Below are 19,213 nucleotides of genomic sequence, written 5' to 3' on the forward strand. Positions count from 1 at the left end.
TTCTTGACAGAGAAGAGGCCATGGTGCTTTAGGGGTAGAAGAAGAAGAATGAAATAAGAGCTTTAAGTGCTTTGAGCAACAAGAAAGTCATCAGTTACTGCAATCATCAGAAAAACGTGTGTGGAAAAACCACCATCCTCCCTCTAGTGTTTCCAGATGTGTGTGTGTGTGTGTGTGTGTGTGTGTGTGTGTGTGTGTGTGTGTGTGTGTATTGTATGTTGTACATTTTGCATATGTCTGAGTGCAGACATGAAGAGAAGAGGAGGATATTGGTTTCTTGTGTCATTCTCTCACTTACCCACTTGACATAAGGTCTCTGACTGAACCTGGAGCAGCTCTAGCAGCCAACAAGCCCAAATGATACCCTGTCTCTTCCACCCAAAGACTGGGTTACAAGTGCATGTGTCCATGTCCAGCTTTTTATGCGGTTGATGATCATTCAAACTCAGTGTGTTATGTGTGGGCATCAAGCACTCTTATTGACTGAGGCCTCTACCAGGCCACTGACTGTTTTGATTTTGATTTTTAAATAGAACTAAGAGTGAGTCTTTACTGAATGTTTTATAGATTGAGTTAAGTTGAAATTCACAAAAGCAACAAAAAACTGTAAAATTCGGTTGTATGTTGAAATACGTAATGCAAAATGTTGCTTAATATGCAGGTAACCAATCTTTCAACAGAGTCGGTCAAAGGACCAAATCCACCCATTATTGCATGTTTTTATCCTAAAGGCTCCCTGAAAAATGTGATGCTCTCACACCTGTCCCAGAGGATAATGGAACTCCATCCCTTCCTATGGTAAAGTGATCCTTTGTGAAATTCATTTTCTTATGAATGTTGTTAAAATGCAGCAGTAGTCTACCTACCTCAGTTTTGTATGAAAATATGGCCAGAGAAAAATATTTTGTTGGTGTGAACCATCACTTGATAAATTGTAAGTGAGCAATAAGTCCTGGTAGGGAGTGGTGACCCCATAAAGGAATGGACTGGAAAGACAGTGATAAGAAGACAAAGGTCAGTCCTCATGGATTAGATGTTTCATGTTTGACCAAGGATGTTGTGCAGAAATAAATACACCTTAGAGTGATTTGAAAACACGACTGTGGTAACACACCTGCATACATTTTAATGGGTCCAGTTGTTTCAGTGATCTAGGAATCGTCCAGGTGCTTTTACCTTTGGCATAAAGGCAGGTAGCTTCTATCTTCCCATGGACACTCCTACTTCAGGATCACATATGAGAGCCTCTCCTCTCTTTCTCTCTTTGCTTCTGTATTGACACTAGCAGGAAATAGTGCAAATTTAGCCACGTGTAATTGGCTCATCAAAACTTTTCATTATGAAGAGATTACAGCATGTTTTCTATTTGAATCCCTACGAGTATGTTGACAACTTCCCCTAGTTACATAATAGGAATCCTTGCCCCACTTACCAGCAGTTGTAGAAGGGAAGATTCAATTACCATATAGTACCACTCTAACTTCCGGATTTTTTGTTCTGTGTTTTAAAACAACATAACCTTACATTCTTTGTGCCACATGCAAACATTTAAAATACTGGAGGGTTGTAATTAGATACTTATCTATTCATATTAAAGCGACATCATCACCTTGAGCTGCTGGAGGTTAGGAAACTTGTTTGCTTGTACCAGGAGCACTAGAGTGAGGGTTTGTGTGAATCAGAAGTTGCATATTTATGGCTTTTGAATGTCAATCAATGGACAAAAGCAGTTTCCTAGGTACTATGATATGGAAGACACTAGTAATTACATCAGAGTTTATTTCTAAATGGAAAATAACATGTATTTTTGCCTCCCCACCATGATAGAGAAACACTGAGGGAAGAGGCCAAATTAAAATTAATAATCATGTCATATAAGATCAAAAACTCTAAAACCAAGGGAATTCAGTTTAATCTCAGCAACAGGGCAAGACCAAGTTTCTCAGTTCATGATTTTCTCTTACTCTAGGCTAGCATAATTACGTTTTGGTTTTTTTTTTTTCTTTTTCTTCTTAGTTTTTCTGAGACAGGGTTTCTCTGTGTAGCTTATCACCTTTCCTGGAACTCACTTGGTAGCCCAGGCTGACCCGGAACTCACTTGGTAGCCCAGGCTGACCTCGAACTCACAGATATTGGACTGGCTCTGTCTCCCGAGTGCTGGGAATAAAGGAGTGAGCCACGACCGCCCGGCTACCTTTTAGTTCTTGATGAGGTTGTAGTAATTTATAAATACATGAGCATATTTGAAGATATTTCACTTTTCAGTGAGAGTTTCTACTTTCCATGTTTCAATTTTCAGTACCTGCTAAGGAATAAAGTAGTTTCAAAATTGTGCACTCCAAAACAAAAGAATTAATTTCAGACCCAAACCAAGAAAGTTAATCCTCTACCTTTCCATTGCAGAAAACAGAAAAACATCTTTCTGATGATAGCAAGACCTGGGCATTAAAGAAGTTTAAAACTGAAGTCAACCTCCTTTCTCTGGGAGAGGTAATAACTGATAGCTTTAAAATAAAAAAAAAAATACTTAGTGGTAATTCCCACTAATTTGAAAACTAACATATTTGCTTGTGAGAGGAATGATGCTTCTGTGTTCCTATGTCTACATTATTGCAAATAGTGTCAGAGAAGAAGAACCCAGCCTGGAACATGTCCTTCACCTCCTTTAAACCCTCACTTCTGGGAACACCCGAACTAATGACCTTCAAAGGCTGCAGTTCTCATCCTTTCTAATGCTGTGACCATTTCATGCAGTTCTTCATGTTGTGGTGACCCTCACCATAAAATTATTTTCGTTGCTACTTCATAAGTGTAATTTTGCTAAGGTTATGTCTCATAAGGTCAATATCTGTATTTTCAGAAGGTCTTAGATGACCTCTGTGAATAAGAGTCCTATGATTACCAAATGGGTCTGACCCACAGGTTGAAAATCACTGTTTTAACGGGTAAGTGATAGTAAATTAGACTATGGAGAAAAAAAAATCAAAAGTTGAGCATCTTGCAACACCAAGAGAAGATCTCATAGAAATGAAGAGTATAAATAATGGAGACTCGGGTAGCTCATGTCAACATGAATGTACCCAACATACCTGTATATTTTAAATTGATTTATTTTATGTGTTTTAAAGTTTTGCATACATTCTCTCTGTGCACCTTGTGTGTGTGTGCTGCCCACAGACATCCAAGAGGGCATTTGATCCCCGGGAATTGCAGTTCTGCATGGTTGTCAGACAAGAAGTGGGTGCTGTGAATCAAACCCAGGCCCTCTGCAAGAGTAACAAGGGTTTTATAAGAATGAAACAAAAGCAATAAGTGTTTATACTACTGAGCCATCTTTCCAGACCCCAGAATGAATATGATTGTAATGCAGATGATCAGAGTGTAAGCCAAGATATCATAAGTTGTTATAAGTAGCCAGCACCAACATGTCTGCTACTCCCTAGACAACAGTCCTCATCAGCCTGCCAGTTTGACACATTGAAACCCAGAGAACATATAGGCAGGAAGAACATCAATAGCAGGCTGGGCATGGTGATGCCCACCTTTAATCCCTGCACTCATGAAGCAGAGGCAAGCTGGTCTTTGTCAATTCGAGGACACCCTGGTCCTGAGTTATTTGGTGGATGAGGGAAGGCAAGAAACCTGTGTGCCATAGCAGAAGTGTGGAGGTCAAAGGATAATTTATAGCAGTCAGTTCTCTCCTCTCACCATTTCAGTCTCAGGGATCAAATTCCAATTGTCAGTCATCCTGGCAAGTGCCTTTATCACCTTAGCCCTCTCACTGGCCCTCTGATTTATACATTCACTGTAAATATTTTAGTATTCACACACACACACACAAACACACAAACACACACACTCACACATACTCGAGTGTCAGCAGTGCATTCTCCTTGCAAGAATAGTGACGAGGGATCATCCCAGGAAACACAAGAATTGACAGCAAACCGCTTGACTACAATGCAGATATTGAAGCAAAAACCAAGGTAAACAGCATTCAACGACATCCCCAGTATATACCCAGCAATGACACTCAGGTCCACCCATCACATGCCAAAGATCAAGCAGTCTCAATGAATCTGTTCAGAGTGAAACATTTTTCTCCAAATATGTTTTTTATATTTTTATACATAGTTAAAAGTAACACAGCACACAGCCTACTTGGTTTCAGAATTGGGCTTAATTTTAAAATTAAACCAAGGAAAAAGACCCCCACACAATTCCCATACATACACAATAAAAATGAATTAGTTTTAAAGATAAATATCTGTAGAATAAACAGAAGTCTGTTGCAATTACAAAGTTACTGATGGGGCTTGATTCTCAGAGATAAGGCTGGAGTGGAAAATGAGAAAGGTCACTGGCACACAGGCAAGTTTGGAAATTGATCATTGAAGAAGACATACCAAGAAGACATTTTTTATTTAATTTGTTCAAATTTTCTATGTGTATAGGAAATGCTGTTCAGGTTGGGAGATAATAATTCACAGTTTAGGGAAGACATAGTTTGGAAAAATAGGTTAACAAACTGCTCCAGAGAGGCCACTTGAGCTCTCTTACCGAACAAAGGCACACCAAACCTAGATGCCACATAATGGGGTTGGGGCAATAGAGTCACATCTCCATGGAGCTAAGAAGCTTGGAACCAGTGAGTGTTTGTGGAGAGTTCTGGAGAGGAGGGGTGCTCACAGGCAATGTTGGACAGGGCAATGGTGTGTCCAAAGGAAGGGTCCAGCTGTGTGTGTGTGAACTTGCAGCAAGGGATGAAGGAAAATCTGTCCTTTGTGACTGATTCTTTACAGATTCTCTGATAAATTTTCAGTTGAGAAGCATGTTGATATATAAAGTGTAATTCTTTTCTTTACAGTGTGGGTTGACAGCAATTAAAATGGCTTCTAAAGGAAAACAAGAGATGGCCCAGTTTTCAATGGAGGACCAGGTTGAGTCAAATAGGTAATGTGTCCTGTTTTTTACAATCTTAGTCCTGTTCTTGAGAGTGACAATTCTTTAAGTAAGGAATACTAAAATGAGAGGAGGAAGATTGGCGTCAACTCAGAGGCACATAGCCTGAGCTGGCAAAGGGACTGTTCCAACCAAGACAAAACAAAACAAAACAAAACAAAAAAAAAAAAAAAACAAAGAAAAACAAACAAGAGAACATTGTGCGTAGGGCTCAGCTCCCATTTAAAAACAACAGTTCATCATTCGAAATCTGATTTGATTGGTGATTTTCAACTAGTTAGGGAAACCACATTAATATTGTTTACTTTGAAAAGTTTCAACTTAATTTATCACAGTGAAATTTGTGATCATTTTAGTATTTTTTAGTGAAGGTTAAATGCTATTACCAGACACTATTCTTTTTTTTTTTTTTTAATCGCTACTTCTTTTCTTTTTTTTGGGGGGAGTGGATTCTGTCTGAAATGTCTCAATGCTGTGTTGGTCAGATGTGAATCTGTGCACCCACACTCCTGAAACATCAGTCATGGTTAGGCACAGTTATCCACAATGAGTATAAACAACTATGACTCAAAGTTTTTGGCTCTGCTGGGGATCCCATCAGCAGTAGGCTTCAGACATGGTTCCGTAGAGAAGGTTCACTCAACTGGGTGAAGCGCAACATGGAAGCAAGAAAAACACAGCTATTGCATCAGAGTTCTCCAACTACAAACCCCAGGCACCTAGAGCTTAGACATAGCCAGGAAGGACAGGAGACAGAGAGACTGTGCTCCCCTCCCATGAGTTTTAGAACAGGCTGTTACTTAACAGTCCAAGGCAACATTTGGTGATGGTCTGGCTTCTACTAGCAAACAGGTAACAACAATAACAAATACAAGGCCACCTATAACCTGTCAACCATATGTTGGCTTGTGAGAGTAAAGGCAAGGGTTGCTCTCCTGTTGCACCAAGTCTATCTCTTAGATAACAGAGAACAGAGAAGGGAATTTGTGCTATAGGATCAGGACAGGAGGGATGAACCAGGAGTAATAAAGGAACTGTTCATGTACATATACAACTATAAAATATACCTACTGCATCAAATAGAACAAAGGATGTAGAAGAACCCCACTTCCTTGTCCCTGTGTGCCTGTCTGTGTGGGGGTGGGGGTGGTGGAAAAAGCAGCTTCAAAGCACCAAAAAAGGAGTGACTTCTGAGATTGTTGGCAGCTTGTTGCTTAGAGATAGAGTGTATTTCATTTTCTACCAAACTATCCTGGGAGAGATGATTAGACTCAATGAAATGCCTAAAAGTTTCTTGACAGAAAAGAGGCCGTGGTACTTTAGAGGTAGAGGGAAAAGAATGAAATAGGAGCATTCAGTGCTAGAGCACACAACCACAAAGCCATCATTTAGTTACTGCAACCATCAGAACAAAGTGTGTGCAAAAACCACCATCCTGTCTCTAGTGTGCATAGATGTGTGTTGCCTGGTTTGCCTATGTCTGTGTGCGACATGAAGAGAAGAGGAGGATATTGGTTTCTTGTGTCATTCTCTCACTTACCCACTTGACATAAGGTCTCTGACTGAACCTGGAGCAGCTCTAGCAGCCAACAAGCCCAAATGATACCCTGTCTCTTCCACCCAAAGACTGGGTTACAAGTGCATGTGTCCATGCCCAGCTTTTTATGCGGTTGATGATCATTCAAACTCAGTTTGTTATGTGTGGGCATCAAGCACTCTTATTGACTGAGGCCTCTACCAGGCCACTGACAGTTTTGATTTTGATTTTTAAATAGAACTAAGAGTGAGTCTTCACTGAATGTTTTATAGATTGAGTTAAGTTGAAATTCACAAAAGCAACACAAAACTGTAAAATTTGGGTGTATGTTGAAATACGTAATGCAAAATTGCTGCTTAATATGCAGGTAACCAATCTTTCAACAGAGTCGGTCAAAGGACCAAATCCACCCATTATTGCATGTTTTTATCCTAAAGGCTTCCTGAAAAACGTGATGCTCTCACACCTGTCCCAGAGGATAATGGAACTCCATCTCTCCCTATGGTAAAGTGATCCTTTGTGAAATTCATTTTCTTATGAATGTTGTTAAAATGCAGCAGTAGTCTACCTACCTCAGTTTTGTATGAAAATATGGCCAGAGAAAAATATTTTGTTGGTGTGAACCATCACTTGATCAACTGTAAGTGAGCAATAAGTCCTGGTAGGGAGTGGTGAGCCAATAAAGGAATGGACTGGAAAGACAGTGATAAGAAGACAAAGGTCAGTCCTCACGGATTAGATGTTTCATGTTTGACCAAGGATGTTGTGCAGAAATAAATACACCTTAGAGTGATTTGAAAACACGACTGTGGTAACACACCTGCATACATTTTAATGGGTCCAGTTGTTTCAGTGATCTAGGAATCGTCCAGGTGCTTTTACCTTTGGCATAAAGGCAGGTAGCTTCTATCTTCCCATGGACACTCCTACTTCAGGATCACATATGAGAGCCTCTCCTCTCTTTCTCTCTTTGCTTCTGTATTGACACTAGCAGGAAATAGTGCAAATTTAGCCACGTGTAATTGGCTCATCAAAACTTTTCATTATGAAGAGATTACAGCATGTTTTCTATTTGAATCCCTACGAGTATGTTGACAACTTCCCCTAGTTACATAATAGGAATCCTTGCCCCACTTACCAGCAGTTGTAGAAGGGAAGATTCAATTACCATATAGTACCACTCTAACTTCCGGATTTTTTGTTCTGTGTTTTAAAATAACATAACCTTACATTCTTTGTGCCACATGCAAACATTTAAAATACTGGAGGGTTGTAATTAGATACTTATCTATTCATATTAAAGCGACATCATCACCTTGAGCTGCTGGAGGTTAGGAAACTTGTTTGCTTGTACCAGGAGCACTAGAGTGAGGGTTTGTGTGAATCAGAAGTTGCATATTTATGGCTTTTGAATGTCAATCAATGGACAAAAGCAGTTTCCTAGGTACTGTGATATGGAAGACACTAGTAATTACATCAGAGTTTATTTCTAAATGGAAAATAACATGTACTTTTGCCTCCCCACCATGATAGAGAAACACTGAGGGAAGAGGCCAAATTAAAATTAATAATCATGTCATATAAGATCAGAAAGTCTAAAACCTAGGGAATTCAGTTTAATCTCAGCAACAGGGCAAGACCAAGTTTCTCAGCTCATGATTTCTCTTACTCTAGGCTAGCATAATTACGTTTTGGTTTTTGGTTTTATTTTTTTTTCTTTTTCTTCTTGGTTTTTCTGAGACAGGGTTTCTCTGTGTAGCTTATCACCTTTCCTGCAACTCACTTGGTAGCCCAGGCTGACCCGGAACTCACTTGGTAGCCCAGGCTGACCTCGAACTCACAGATATCGGACTGGCTCTGTCTCCCGAGTGCTGGGAGTAAAGGCGTGAGCCACGACCGCCCAGCTACCTTTTAGTTCTTGATGAGGTTGTAGTAATTTGTAAATACATGAGCATATTTGAAGATATTTCACTTTTCAGTGAGAGTTTCTACTTTCCATGTTTCAATTTTCAGTACCTGCTAAGGAATAAAGTAGTTTCACAATTGTGCACTCCAAAACAAAAGAATTAATTTCAGACCCAAACCAAGAAAGTTAATCCTCTACCTTTCCATTGCAGAAAACAGAAAAACATCTTTCTGATGATAGCAAGACCTGGGCATTAAAGAAGTTTAAAACTGAAGTCAACCTCCTTTCTCTGGGAGAGGTAATAACTGATAGCTTTAAAATAAAAAAAAAAATACTTAGTGGTAATTCCCACTAATTTGAAAACTAACATATTTGCTTGTGAGAGGAATGATGCTTCTGTGTTCCTATGTCTACATTATTGCAAATAGTGTCAGAGAAGAAGAACCCAGCCTGGAACATGTCCTTCACGTCCTTTCTACCCTCACTTCTGGGAACACCCAACCTAATGACCTTCTAAGACAGTAGTTCTCACCCTTCCTAATGCTGTGACCATTTCATGCAGTTCTTCATGTTGTGGTGACCCTCACCATAAAATTATTTTCGTTGCTACTTCATAAGTGTAATTTTGCTAAGGTTATGTCTCATAAGGTCAATATCTGTATTTTCAGAAGGTCTTAGGTGACCTCTGTGAATAAGAGTCCTATGATTACCAAATGGGTCTGACCCACAGGTTGAAAATCACTGTTTTAACGGGTAAGTGATAGTAAATTAGACTATGGAGAAAAAAAATCAAAAGTTGAGCAACTTGCAACACCGAGAGAAGATCTCATAGAAATGAAGAGTATAAATAATGGAGACTCGGGTAGCTCATGTCAACATGAATGTACCCAACATACCTGTATATTTTAAATTGATTTATTTTATGTGTTTTAAAGTTTTGCATACATTCTCTCTGTGCACCTTGTGTGTGTGTGCTGCCCACAGACATCCAAGAGGGCATTTGATCCCCGGGAATTGCAGTTCTGCATGGTTGTCAGACAAGAAGTGGGTGCTGTGAATCAAACCCAGGCCCTCTGCAAGAGTAACAAGGGTTTTACAAGAATGAAACAAAAGCAATAAGTGTTTATACTACTGAGCCATCTTTCCAGACCCCAGAATGAATATGATTGTAATGCAGATGATCAGAGTGTAAGCCAAGATATCATAAGTTGTTATAAGTAGCCAGCATCAACATGTCTGCTACTCCCTAGACAACAGTCCTCATCAGCCTGCCAGTTTGACACATTGAAACCCAGAGAACATATAGGCAGGAAGAACATCAATAGCAGGCTGGGCATGGTGATGCCCACCTTTAATCCCTGCACTCATGAAGCAGAGGCAGGCTGGTCTTTGTCAATTCGAGGACACCCTGGTCCTGAGTTATTTGGTGGATGAGGGAAGGCAAGAAACCTGTGTGCCATAGCAGAAGTGTGGAGGTCAAAGGATAATTTATAGCAGTCAGTTCTCTCCTCTCACCATTTCAGTCTCAGGGATCAAATTCCAATTGTCAGTCATCCTGGCAAGTGCCTTTATCACCTTAGCCCTCTCACTGGCCCTCTGATTTATACATTCACTGTAAATATTTTAGTATTCATACACACACACACACACACACACACACACACACACACACACACGTACACAAACACACACACTCACACATACTCGAGTGTCAGCAGTGCATTCTCCTTGCAAGAATAGTGACGAGGGATCATCCCAGGAAACACAAGAATTGACAGCAAACCGCTTGACTACAATGCAGATATTGAAGCAAAAACCAAGGTAAACAGCATTCAACGACATCCCCAGTATATACCCAGCAATGACACTCAGGTCCACCCATCACATGCCAAAGATCAAGCAGTCTCAATGAATCTGTTCAGAGTGAAACATTTTTCTCCAAATATGTTTTTTATATTTTTATACATAGTTAAAAGTAACACAGCACACAGCCTACTTGGTTTCAGAATTGGGCTTAATTTTAAAATTAAACCAAGGAAAAAGACCCCCACACAATTCCCATACATACACAATAAAAATGAATTAGTTTTAAAGATAAATATCTGTAGAATAAACAGAAGTCTGTTGCAATTACGAAGTTACTGATGGGGCTTGATTCTCAGAGATAAGGCTGGAGTGGAAAATGAGAAAGGTCACTGGCACACAGGCAAGTTTGGAAATTGATCATTGAAGAAGACATACCAAGAAGACATTTTTTATTTAATTTGTTCAAATTTTCTATGTGTATAGGAAATGCTGTTCAGGTTGGGAGATAATAATTCACAGTTTAGGGAAGACATAGTTTGGAAAAATAGGTTAACAAACTGCTCCAGAGAGGCCACTTGAGCTCTCTTACCGAACAAAGGCACACCAAACCTAGATGCCACATAATGGGGTTGGGGCAATAGAGTCACATCTCCATGGAGCTAAGAAGCTTGGAACCAGTGAGTGTTTGTGGAGAGTTCTGGAGAGGAGGGGTGCTCACAGGCAATGTTGGACAGGGCAATGGTGTGTCCAAAGGAAGGGTCCAGCTGTGTGTGTGTGAACTTGCAGCAAGGGATGAAGGAAAATCTGTCCTTTGTGACTGATTCTTTACAGATTCTCTGATAAATTTTCAGTTGAGAAGCATGTTGATATATAAAGTGTAATTCTTTTCTTTACAGTGTGGGTTGACAGCAATTAAAATGGCTTCTAAAGGAAAACAAGAGATGGCCCAGTTTTCAATGGAGGACCAGGTTGAGTCAAATAGGTAATGTGTCCTGTTTTTTACAATCTTAGTCCTGTTCTTGAGAGTGACAATTCTTTAAGTAAGGAATACTAAAATGAGAGGAGGAAGATTGGCTTCAACTCAGAGGCACATAGCCTGAGCTGGCAAAGGGACTGTTCCAACCAAGACAAAACAAAACAAAACAAAACAAAACAAAACAAAACAAAACAAAACAAAACAAAACAAAACAAAACAAAACAAAACAAAACAAAACAAAACAAGAGAACAGTGTGCGTAGGGCTCAGCTCCCATTTAAAAACAACAGTTCATCATTCGAAATCTGATTTGATTGGTGATTTTCTACTAGTTAGGGAAACCACATTAATGTTGTTTACTTTGAAAAGTTTCAACTTAATTTATCACAGTGAAATTTGTGATCATTTTAGTATTTTTTAGTGAAGGTTAAATGCTATTACCAGACACTATTCTTTTTTTTTTAATCGCTACTTCTTTTCTTTTTTTGGGGGGGAGTGGATTCTGTCTGAAATGTCTCAATGCTGTGTTGGTCAGATGTGAATCTGTGCACCCACACTCCTGAAACATCAGTCATGGTTAGGCACAGTTATCCACAATGAGTATAAACAACTATGACTCAAAGTTTTTGGCTCTGCTGGGGATCCCATCAGCAGTAGGCTTCAGACATGGTTCCGTAGAGAAGGTTCACTCAACTGGGTGAAGCGCAACATGGAAGCAAGAAAAACACAGCTATTGCATCAGAGTTCTCCAACTACAAACCCCAGGCACCTAGAGCTTAGACATAGCCAGGAAGGACAGGAGACAGAGAGACTGTGCTCCCCTCCCATGAGTTTTAGAACAGGCTGTTACTTAACAGTCCAAGGCAACATTTGGTGATGGTCTGGCTTCTACTAGCAAACAGGTAACAACAACAACAAATACAAGGCCACCTATAACCTGTCAACCATATGTTGGCTTGTGAGAGTAAAGGCAAGGGTTGCTCTCCTGTTGCACCAAGTCTATCTCTTAGATAACAGAGAACAGAGAAGGGAATTTGTGCTATAGGATCAGGACAGGAGGGATGAACCAGGAGTAATAAAGGAACTGTTCATGTACATATACAACTATAAAATATACCTACTGCATCAAATAGAACAAAGGATGTAGAAGAACCCCACTTCCTTGTCCCTGTGTGCCTGTCTGTGTGGGGGTGGGGGTGGTGGAAAAAGCAGCTTCAAAGCACCAAAAAAGGAGTGACTTCTGAGATTGTTGGCAGCTTGTTGCTTAGAGATAGAGTGTATTTCATTTTCTACCAAACTATCCTGGGAGAGATGATTAGACTCAATGAAATGCCTAAAAGTTTCTTGACAGAAAAGAGGCCGTGGTACTTTAGAGGTAGAGGGAAAAGAATGAAATAGGAGCATTCAGTGCTAGAGCACACAACCACAAAGCCATCATTTAGTTACTGCAACCATCAGAACAAAGTGTGTGCAAAAACCACCATCCTGTCTCTAGTGTGCATAGATGTGTGTTGCCTGGTTTGCCTATGTCTGTGTGCGACATGAAGAGAAGAGGAGGATATTGGTTTCTTGTGTCATTCTCTCACTTACCCACTTGACATAAGGTCTCTGACTGAACCTGGAGCAGCTCTAGCAGCCAACAAGCCCAAATGATACCCTGTCTCTTCCACCCAAAGACTGGGTTACAAGTGCATGTGTCCATGCCCAGCTTTTTATGCGGTTGATGATCATTCAAACTCAGTTTGTTATGTGTGGGCATCAAGCACTCTTATTGACTGAGGCCTCTACCAGGCCACTGACAGTTTTGATTTTGATTTTTAAATAGAACTAAGAGTGAGTCTTCACTGAATGTTTTATAGATTGAGTTAAGTTGAAATTCACAAAAGCAACACAAAACTGTAAAATTTGGGTGTATGTTGAAATACGTAATGCAAAATTGCTGCTTAATATGCAGGTAACCAATCTTTCAACAGAGTCGGTCAAAGGACCAAATCCACCCATTATTGCATGTTTTTATCCTAAAGGCTTCCTGAAAAACGTGATGCTCTCACACCTGTCCCAGAGGATAATGGAACTCCATCTCTCCCTATGGTAAAGTGATCCTTTGTGAAATTCATTTTCTTATGAATGTTGTTAAAATGCAGCAGTAGTCTACCTACCTCAGTTTTGTATGAAAATATGGCCAGAGAAAAATATTTTGTTGGTGTGAACCATCACTTGATCAACTGTAAGTGAGCAATAAGTCCTGGTAGGGAGTGGTGAGCCAATAAAGGAATGGACTGGAAAGACAGTGATAAGAAGACAAAGGTCAGTCCTCACGGATTAGATGTTTCATGTTTGACCAAGGATGTTGTGCAGAAATAAATACACCTTAGAGTGATTTGAAAACACGACTGTGGTAACACACCTGCATACATTTTAATGGGTCCAGTTGTTTCAGTGATCTAGGAATCGTCCAGGTGCTTTTACCTTTGGCATAAAGGCAGGTAGCTTCTATCTTCCCATGGACACTCCTACTTCAGGATCACATATGAGAGCCTCTCCTCTCTTTCTCTCTTTGCTTCTGTATTGACACTAGCAGGAAATAGTGCAAATTTAGCCACGTGTAATTGGCTCATCAAAACTTTTCATTATGAAGAGATTACAGCATGTTTTCTATTTGAATCCCTACGAGTATGTTGACAACTTCCCCTAGTTACAGAATAGGAATCCTTGCCCCACTTACCAGCAGTTGTAGAAGGGAAGATTCAATTACCATATAGTACCACTCTAACTTCTGGATTTTTTGTTCTGTGTTTTAAAATAACATAACCTTACATTCTTTGTGCCACATGCAAACATTTAAAATACTGGAGGGTTGTAATTAGATACTTATCTATTCATATTAAAGCGACATCATCACCTTGAGCTGCTGGAGGTTAGGAAACTTGTTTGCTTGTACCAGGAGCACTAGAGTGAGGGTTTGTGTGAATCAGAAGTTGCATATTTATGGCTTTTGAATGTCAATCAATGGACAAAAGCAGTTTCCTAGGTACTATGATATGGAAGACACTAGTAATTACATCAGAGTTTATTTCTAAATGGAAAATAACATGTACTTTTGCCTCCCCACCATGATAGAGAAACACTGAGGGAAGAGGCCAAATTAAAATTAATAATCATGTCATATAAGATCAGAAAGTCTAAAACCTAGGGAATTCAGTTTAATCTCAGCAACAGGGCAAGACCAAGTTTCTCAGCTCATGATTTCTCTTACTCTAGGCTAGCATAATTACGTTTTGGTTTTTGGTTTTATTTTTTTTTTCTTTTTCTTCTTGGTTTTTCTGAGACAGGGTTTCTCTGTGTAGCTTATCACCTTTCCTGCAACTCACTTGGTAGCCCAGGCTGACCCGGAACTCACTTGGTAGCCCAGGCTGACCTCGAACTCACAGATATCGGACTGGCTCTGTCTCCCGAGTGCTGGGAATAAAGGCGTGAGCCACGACCGCCCGGCTACCTTTTAGTTCTTGATGAGGTTGTAGTAATTTGTAAATACATGAGCATATTTGAAGATATTTCACTTTTCAGTGAGAGTTTCTACTTTCCATGTTTCAATTTTCAGTACCTGCTAAGGAATAAAGTAGTTTCACAATTGTGCACTCCAAAACAAAAGAATTAATTTCAGACCCAAACCAAGAAAGTTAATCCTCTACCTTTCCATTGCAGAAAACAGAAAAACATCTTTCTGATGATAGCAAGACCTGGGCATTAAAGAAGTTTAAAACTGAAGTCAACCTCCTTTCTCTGGGAGAGGTAATAACTGATAGCTTTAAAATAAAAAAAAAAAAACTTAGTGGTAATTCCCACTAATTTGAAAACTAACATATTTGCTTGTGAGAGGAATGATGCTTCTGTGTTCCTATGTCTACATTATTGCAAATAGTGTCAGAGAAGAAGAACCCAGCCTGGAACATGTCCTTCACGTCCTTTCTACCCTCACTTCTGGGAACACCCAACCTAATGACCTTCTAAGACAGTAGTTCTCACCCTTCCTAATGCTGTGACCATTTCATGCAGTTCTTCATGTTGTGGTGACCCTCACCATAAAATTATTTTCGTTGCTACTTCATAAGTGTAATTTTGCTAAGGTTATGTCTCATAAGGTCAATATCTGTATTTTCAGAAGGTCTTAGGTGACCTCTGTGAATAAGAGTCCTATGATTACCAAATGGGTCTGACCCACAGGTTGAAAATCACTGTTTTAACGGGTAAGTGATAGTAAATTAGACTATGGAGAAAAAAAATCAAAAGTTGAGCAACTTGCAACACCGAGAGAAGATCTCATAGAAATGAAGAGTATAAATAATGGAGACTCGGGTAGCTCATGTCAACATGAATGTACCCAACATACCTGTATATTTTAAATTGATTTATTTTATGTGTTTTAAAGTTTTGCATACATTCTCTCTGTGCACCTTGTGTGTGTGTGCTGCCCACAGACATCCAAGAGGGCATTTGATCCCCGGGAATTGCAGTTCTGCATGGTTGTCAGACAAGAAGTGGGTGCTGTGAATCAAACCCAGGCCCTCTGCAAGAGTAACAAGGGTTTTACAAGAATGAAACAAAAGCAATAAGTGTTTATACTACTGAGCCATCTTTCCAGACCCCAGAATGAATATGATTGTAATGCAGATGATCAGAGTGTAAGCCAAGATATCATAAGTTGTTATAAGTAGCCAGCATCAACATGTCTGCTACTCCCTAGACAACAGTCCTCATCAGCCTGCCAGTTTGACACATTGAAACCCAGAGAACATATAGGCAGGAAGAACATCAATAGCAGGCTGGGCATGGTGATGCCCACCTTTAATCCCTGCACTCATGAAGCAGAGGCAAGCTGGTCTTTGTCAATTCGAGGACACCCTGGTCCTGAGTTATTTGGTGGATGAGGGAAGGCAAGAAACCTGTGTGCCATAGCAGAAGTGTGGAGGTCAAAGGATAATTTATAGCAGTCAGTTCTCTCCTCTCACCATTTCAGTCTCAGGGATCAAATTCCAATTGTCAGTCATCCTGGCAAGTGCCTTTATCACCTTAGCCCTCTCACTGGCCCTCTGATTTATACATTCACTGTAAATATTTTAGTATTCATACACACACACACACACACACACACACACACACACACACACACACACACACGTACACAAACACACACACTCACACATACTCGAGTGTCAGCAGTGCATTCTCCTTGCAAGAATAGTGACGAGGGATCATCCCAGGAAACACAAGAATTGACAGCAAACCGCTTGACTACAATGCAGATATTGAAGCAAAAACCAAGGTAAACAGCATTCAACGACATCCCCAGTATATACCCAGCAATGACACTCAGGTCCACCCATCACATGCCAAAGATCAAGCAGTCTCAATGAATCTGTTCAGAGTGAAACATTTTTCTCCAAATATGTTTTTTATATTTTTATACATAGTTAAAAGTAACACAGCACACAGCCTACTTGGTTTCAGAATTGGGCTTAATTTTAAAATTAAACCAAGGAAAAAGACCCCCACACAATTCCCATACATACACAATAAAAATGAATTAGTTTTAAAGATAAATATCTGTAGAATAAACAGAAGTCTGTTGCAATTACGAAGTTACTGATGGGGCTTGATTCTCAGAGATAAGGCTGGAGTGGAAAATGAGAAAGGTCACTGGCACACAGGCAAGTTTGGAAATTGATCATTGAAGAAGACATACCAAGAAGACATTTTTTATTTAATTTGTTCAAATTTTCTATGTGTATAGGAAATGCTGTTCAGGTTGGGAGATAATAATTCACAGTTTAGGGAAGACATAGTTTGGAAAAATAGGTTAACAAACTGCTCCAGAGAGGCCACTTGAGCTCTCTTACCGAACAAAGGCACACCAAACCTAGATGCCACATAATGGGGTTGGGGCAATAGAGTCACATCTCCATGGAGCTAAGAAGCTTGGAACCAGTGAGTGTTTGTGGAGAGTTCTGGAGAGGAGGGGTGCTCACAGGCAATGTTGGACAGGGCAATGGTGTGTCCAAAGGAAGGGTCCAGCTGTGTGTGTGTGAACTTGCAGCAAGGGATGAAGGAAAATCTGTCCTTTGTGACTGATTCTTTACAGATTCTCTGATAAATTTTCAGTTGAGAAGCATGTTGATATATAAAGTGTAATTCTTTTCTTTACAGTGTGGGTTGACAGCAATTAAAATGGCTTCTAAAGGAAAACAAGAGATGGCCCAGTTTTCAATGGAGGACCAGGTTGAGTCAAATAGGTAATGTGTCCTGTTTTTTACAATCTTAGTCCTGTTCTTGAGAGTGACAATTCTTTAAGTAAGGAATACTAAAATGAGAGGAGGAAGATTGGCGTCAACTCAGAGGCACATAGCCTGAGCTGGCAAAGGGACTGTTCCAACCAAGACAAAACAAACCAAAACAAGAGAACAGTGTGTGTCAGGGCTCAGCTTCCCATTTAAAAACAACAGTTCATCATTCGAAATCTGATTTGATTGGTGATTTTCTACTAGTTAGGGAAACCACATTAATGTTGTTTACTTTGAAAAGTTTCAACTTAATTTATCACAGTGAAATCTGTGATCATGTTAGTATTTTTTAGTGAAGGTTAAATGCTATTATCAGACACTATTCCTTCCCCCCCCCCCTACTTCTTTTCTTTTTTTGGGGGGGAGTGGATTCTGTCTGAAATGTCTCAATGCTGTGTTGGTCAGATGTGAATCTGTGCACCCACACTCCTGAAACAGCAGTCATGGTTTGGAACGGTTATCCACAATGAGTATAAAGAACTAAGACTCAAGGTTTTTTGCTCATGCAATGAGCACAGTACTTGGTCCCACTGCCTTGTTGCCTCCCAAACTCATCAAGCCAATCAACTGTCTCACCTATTCAGAGGGTCTGTTCCAGCTGGGGGCCCCTCAACCAAATTCACCGAGTGTTCCAAAGAGCTCCCAGCAACTAAAAGAATGAGAAATATAAGTTAGACCACAGAAATTGTTTAAAATATTTGAAGATTTTTGGACTCGAAATCTCATAATCTTTGGCACTAGTATATATGATTAATAAATTTCATGCTTTATAATGAACTTTTAGGCATTTCCTAGCACCAGAAAAAAAATGATTCTTTTTTTCCAATAATATTGAAAATACATCACATAAAAATAACAGTTGAAAAAAAATAAAAAAAAAAAAATAACCGTTTAGTCCAATAAAACTGCCCAAGTAAAGTTGGTAGGTACATGGTTGTCTCCTATTCTAGAATGAGGGAATTACTTTCACTCCTAATGTGAATCTTGTGTTTTCTGAATGGCTAAGCAGAGAAATATAACTGTTAAATATTAGTTTCTATTTTTGTTTCCATACACTGTGACTTATGAGGAGGGCATCTTCTTGGAAACAAACACTCCAAAAGAAGCCACATCTGAGAATAAAACCAACAAAATAAGGCTCTACATTCTCACACCTTCTCCAACACAATGATACTAATGTCACTATATAAGATTATACTGATGATGCCACTGCTCCTGCTGATCCTGACCATGTCACCAGGGTTGTTCTTTATGCAACTGATAATTCTTGCTTTTCTTTGTAGTTGCTGCTGAAGCAGAACATTAATTCTTTAAAAGAAGAACACATCAAGTATCAATCTGTCAGGAAGATTTCATAAAAAATAGAAATTGTAAATTTAAATATTTATCTGAAAGGTGACACAGTATATATTGAATTCTGTAAGTGTTTGTAATATTTCCCATTAAAATGCATTATGCAAATATTTTAAGCTGTTTCTTGGTATTGTACAAACTGATCACCTGACCTCTCAGTTATGTGTTTAAGGGGGAGGATTTTATTATAGATACAGAGATAGAACAGATAGAGTCATCTGGAATGTCCAAAGCAGAAGAAGATGGTTGTACATAGTCAGCTAACTGGACCTGGCTAATGATAGACAGAAACAGATCAGAGAGGAAGAGAGAGAGAAAGAAACAGAGGAGGAGACA

The 19,213-nt window shown here is 39.6% G+C and overlaps 1 protein-coding gene across 1 annotated transcript in view; it reads left to right on the top strand.

Annotated features, from left to right (window-relative positions):
* Positions 1 to 18,987, top strand: part of LOC143272080 (uncharacterized) — a 35,449-nt gene extending 16,462 nt beyond the window's left edge. Inside the window, exons 9-18 of the mRNA XM_076565870.1 lie at positions 732 to 798; positions 2,404 to 2,490; positions 4,868 to 4,953; positions 6,937 to 7,003; positions 8,617 to 8,703; positions 11,108 to 11,193; positions 13,211 to 13,277; positions 14,892 to 14,978; positions 17,391 to 17,476; positions 18,808 to 18,987. Of these exons, the coding sequence (XP_076421985.1) occupies positions 732 to 798; positions 2,404 to 2,490; positions 4,868 to 4,953; positions 6,937 to 7,003; positions 8,617 to 8,703; positions 11,108 to 11,193; positions 13,211 to 13,277; positions 14,892 to 14,978; positions 17,391 to 17,476; positions 18,808 to 18,817 (730 nt within the window). The 3' untranslated portion in view covers positions 18,818 to 18,987. The remainder of the gene's footprint in view (positions 1 to 731; positions 799 to 2,403; positions 2,491 to 4,867; positions 4,954 to 6,936; positions 7,004 to 8,616; positions 8,704 to 11,107; positions 11,194 to 13,210; positions 13,278 to 14,891; positions 14,979 to 17,390; positions 17,477 to 18,807) is intronic.
* Positions 18,988 to 19,213: the final 226 nt, after the last annotated feature.

The sequence above is a fragment of the Peromyscus maniculatus genome, chromosome 1 (assembly GCF_049852395.1).
Source record: "Peromyscus maniculatus bairdii isolate BWxNUB_F1_BW_parent chromosome 1, HU_Pman_BW_mat_3.1, whole genome shotgun sequence".
NCBI classification, from domain to species: domain Eukaryota; kingdom Metazoa; phylum Chordata; class Mammalia; order Rodentia; family Cricetidae; genus Peromyscus; species Peromyscus maniculatus.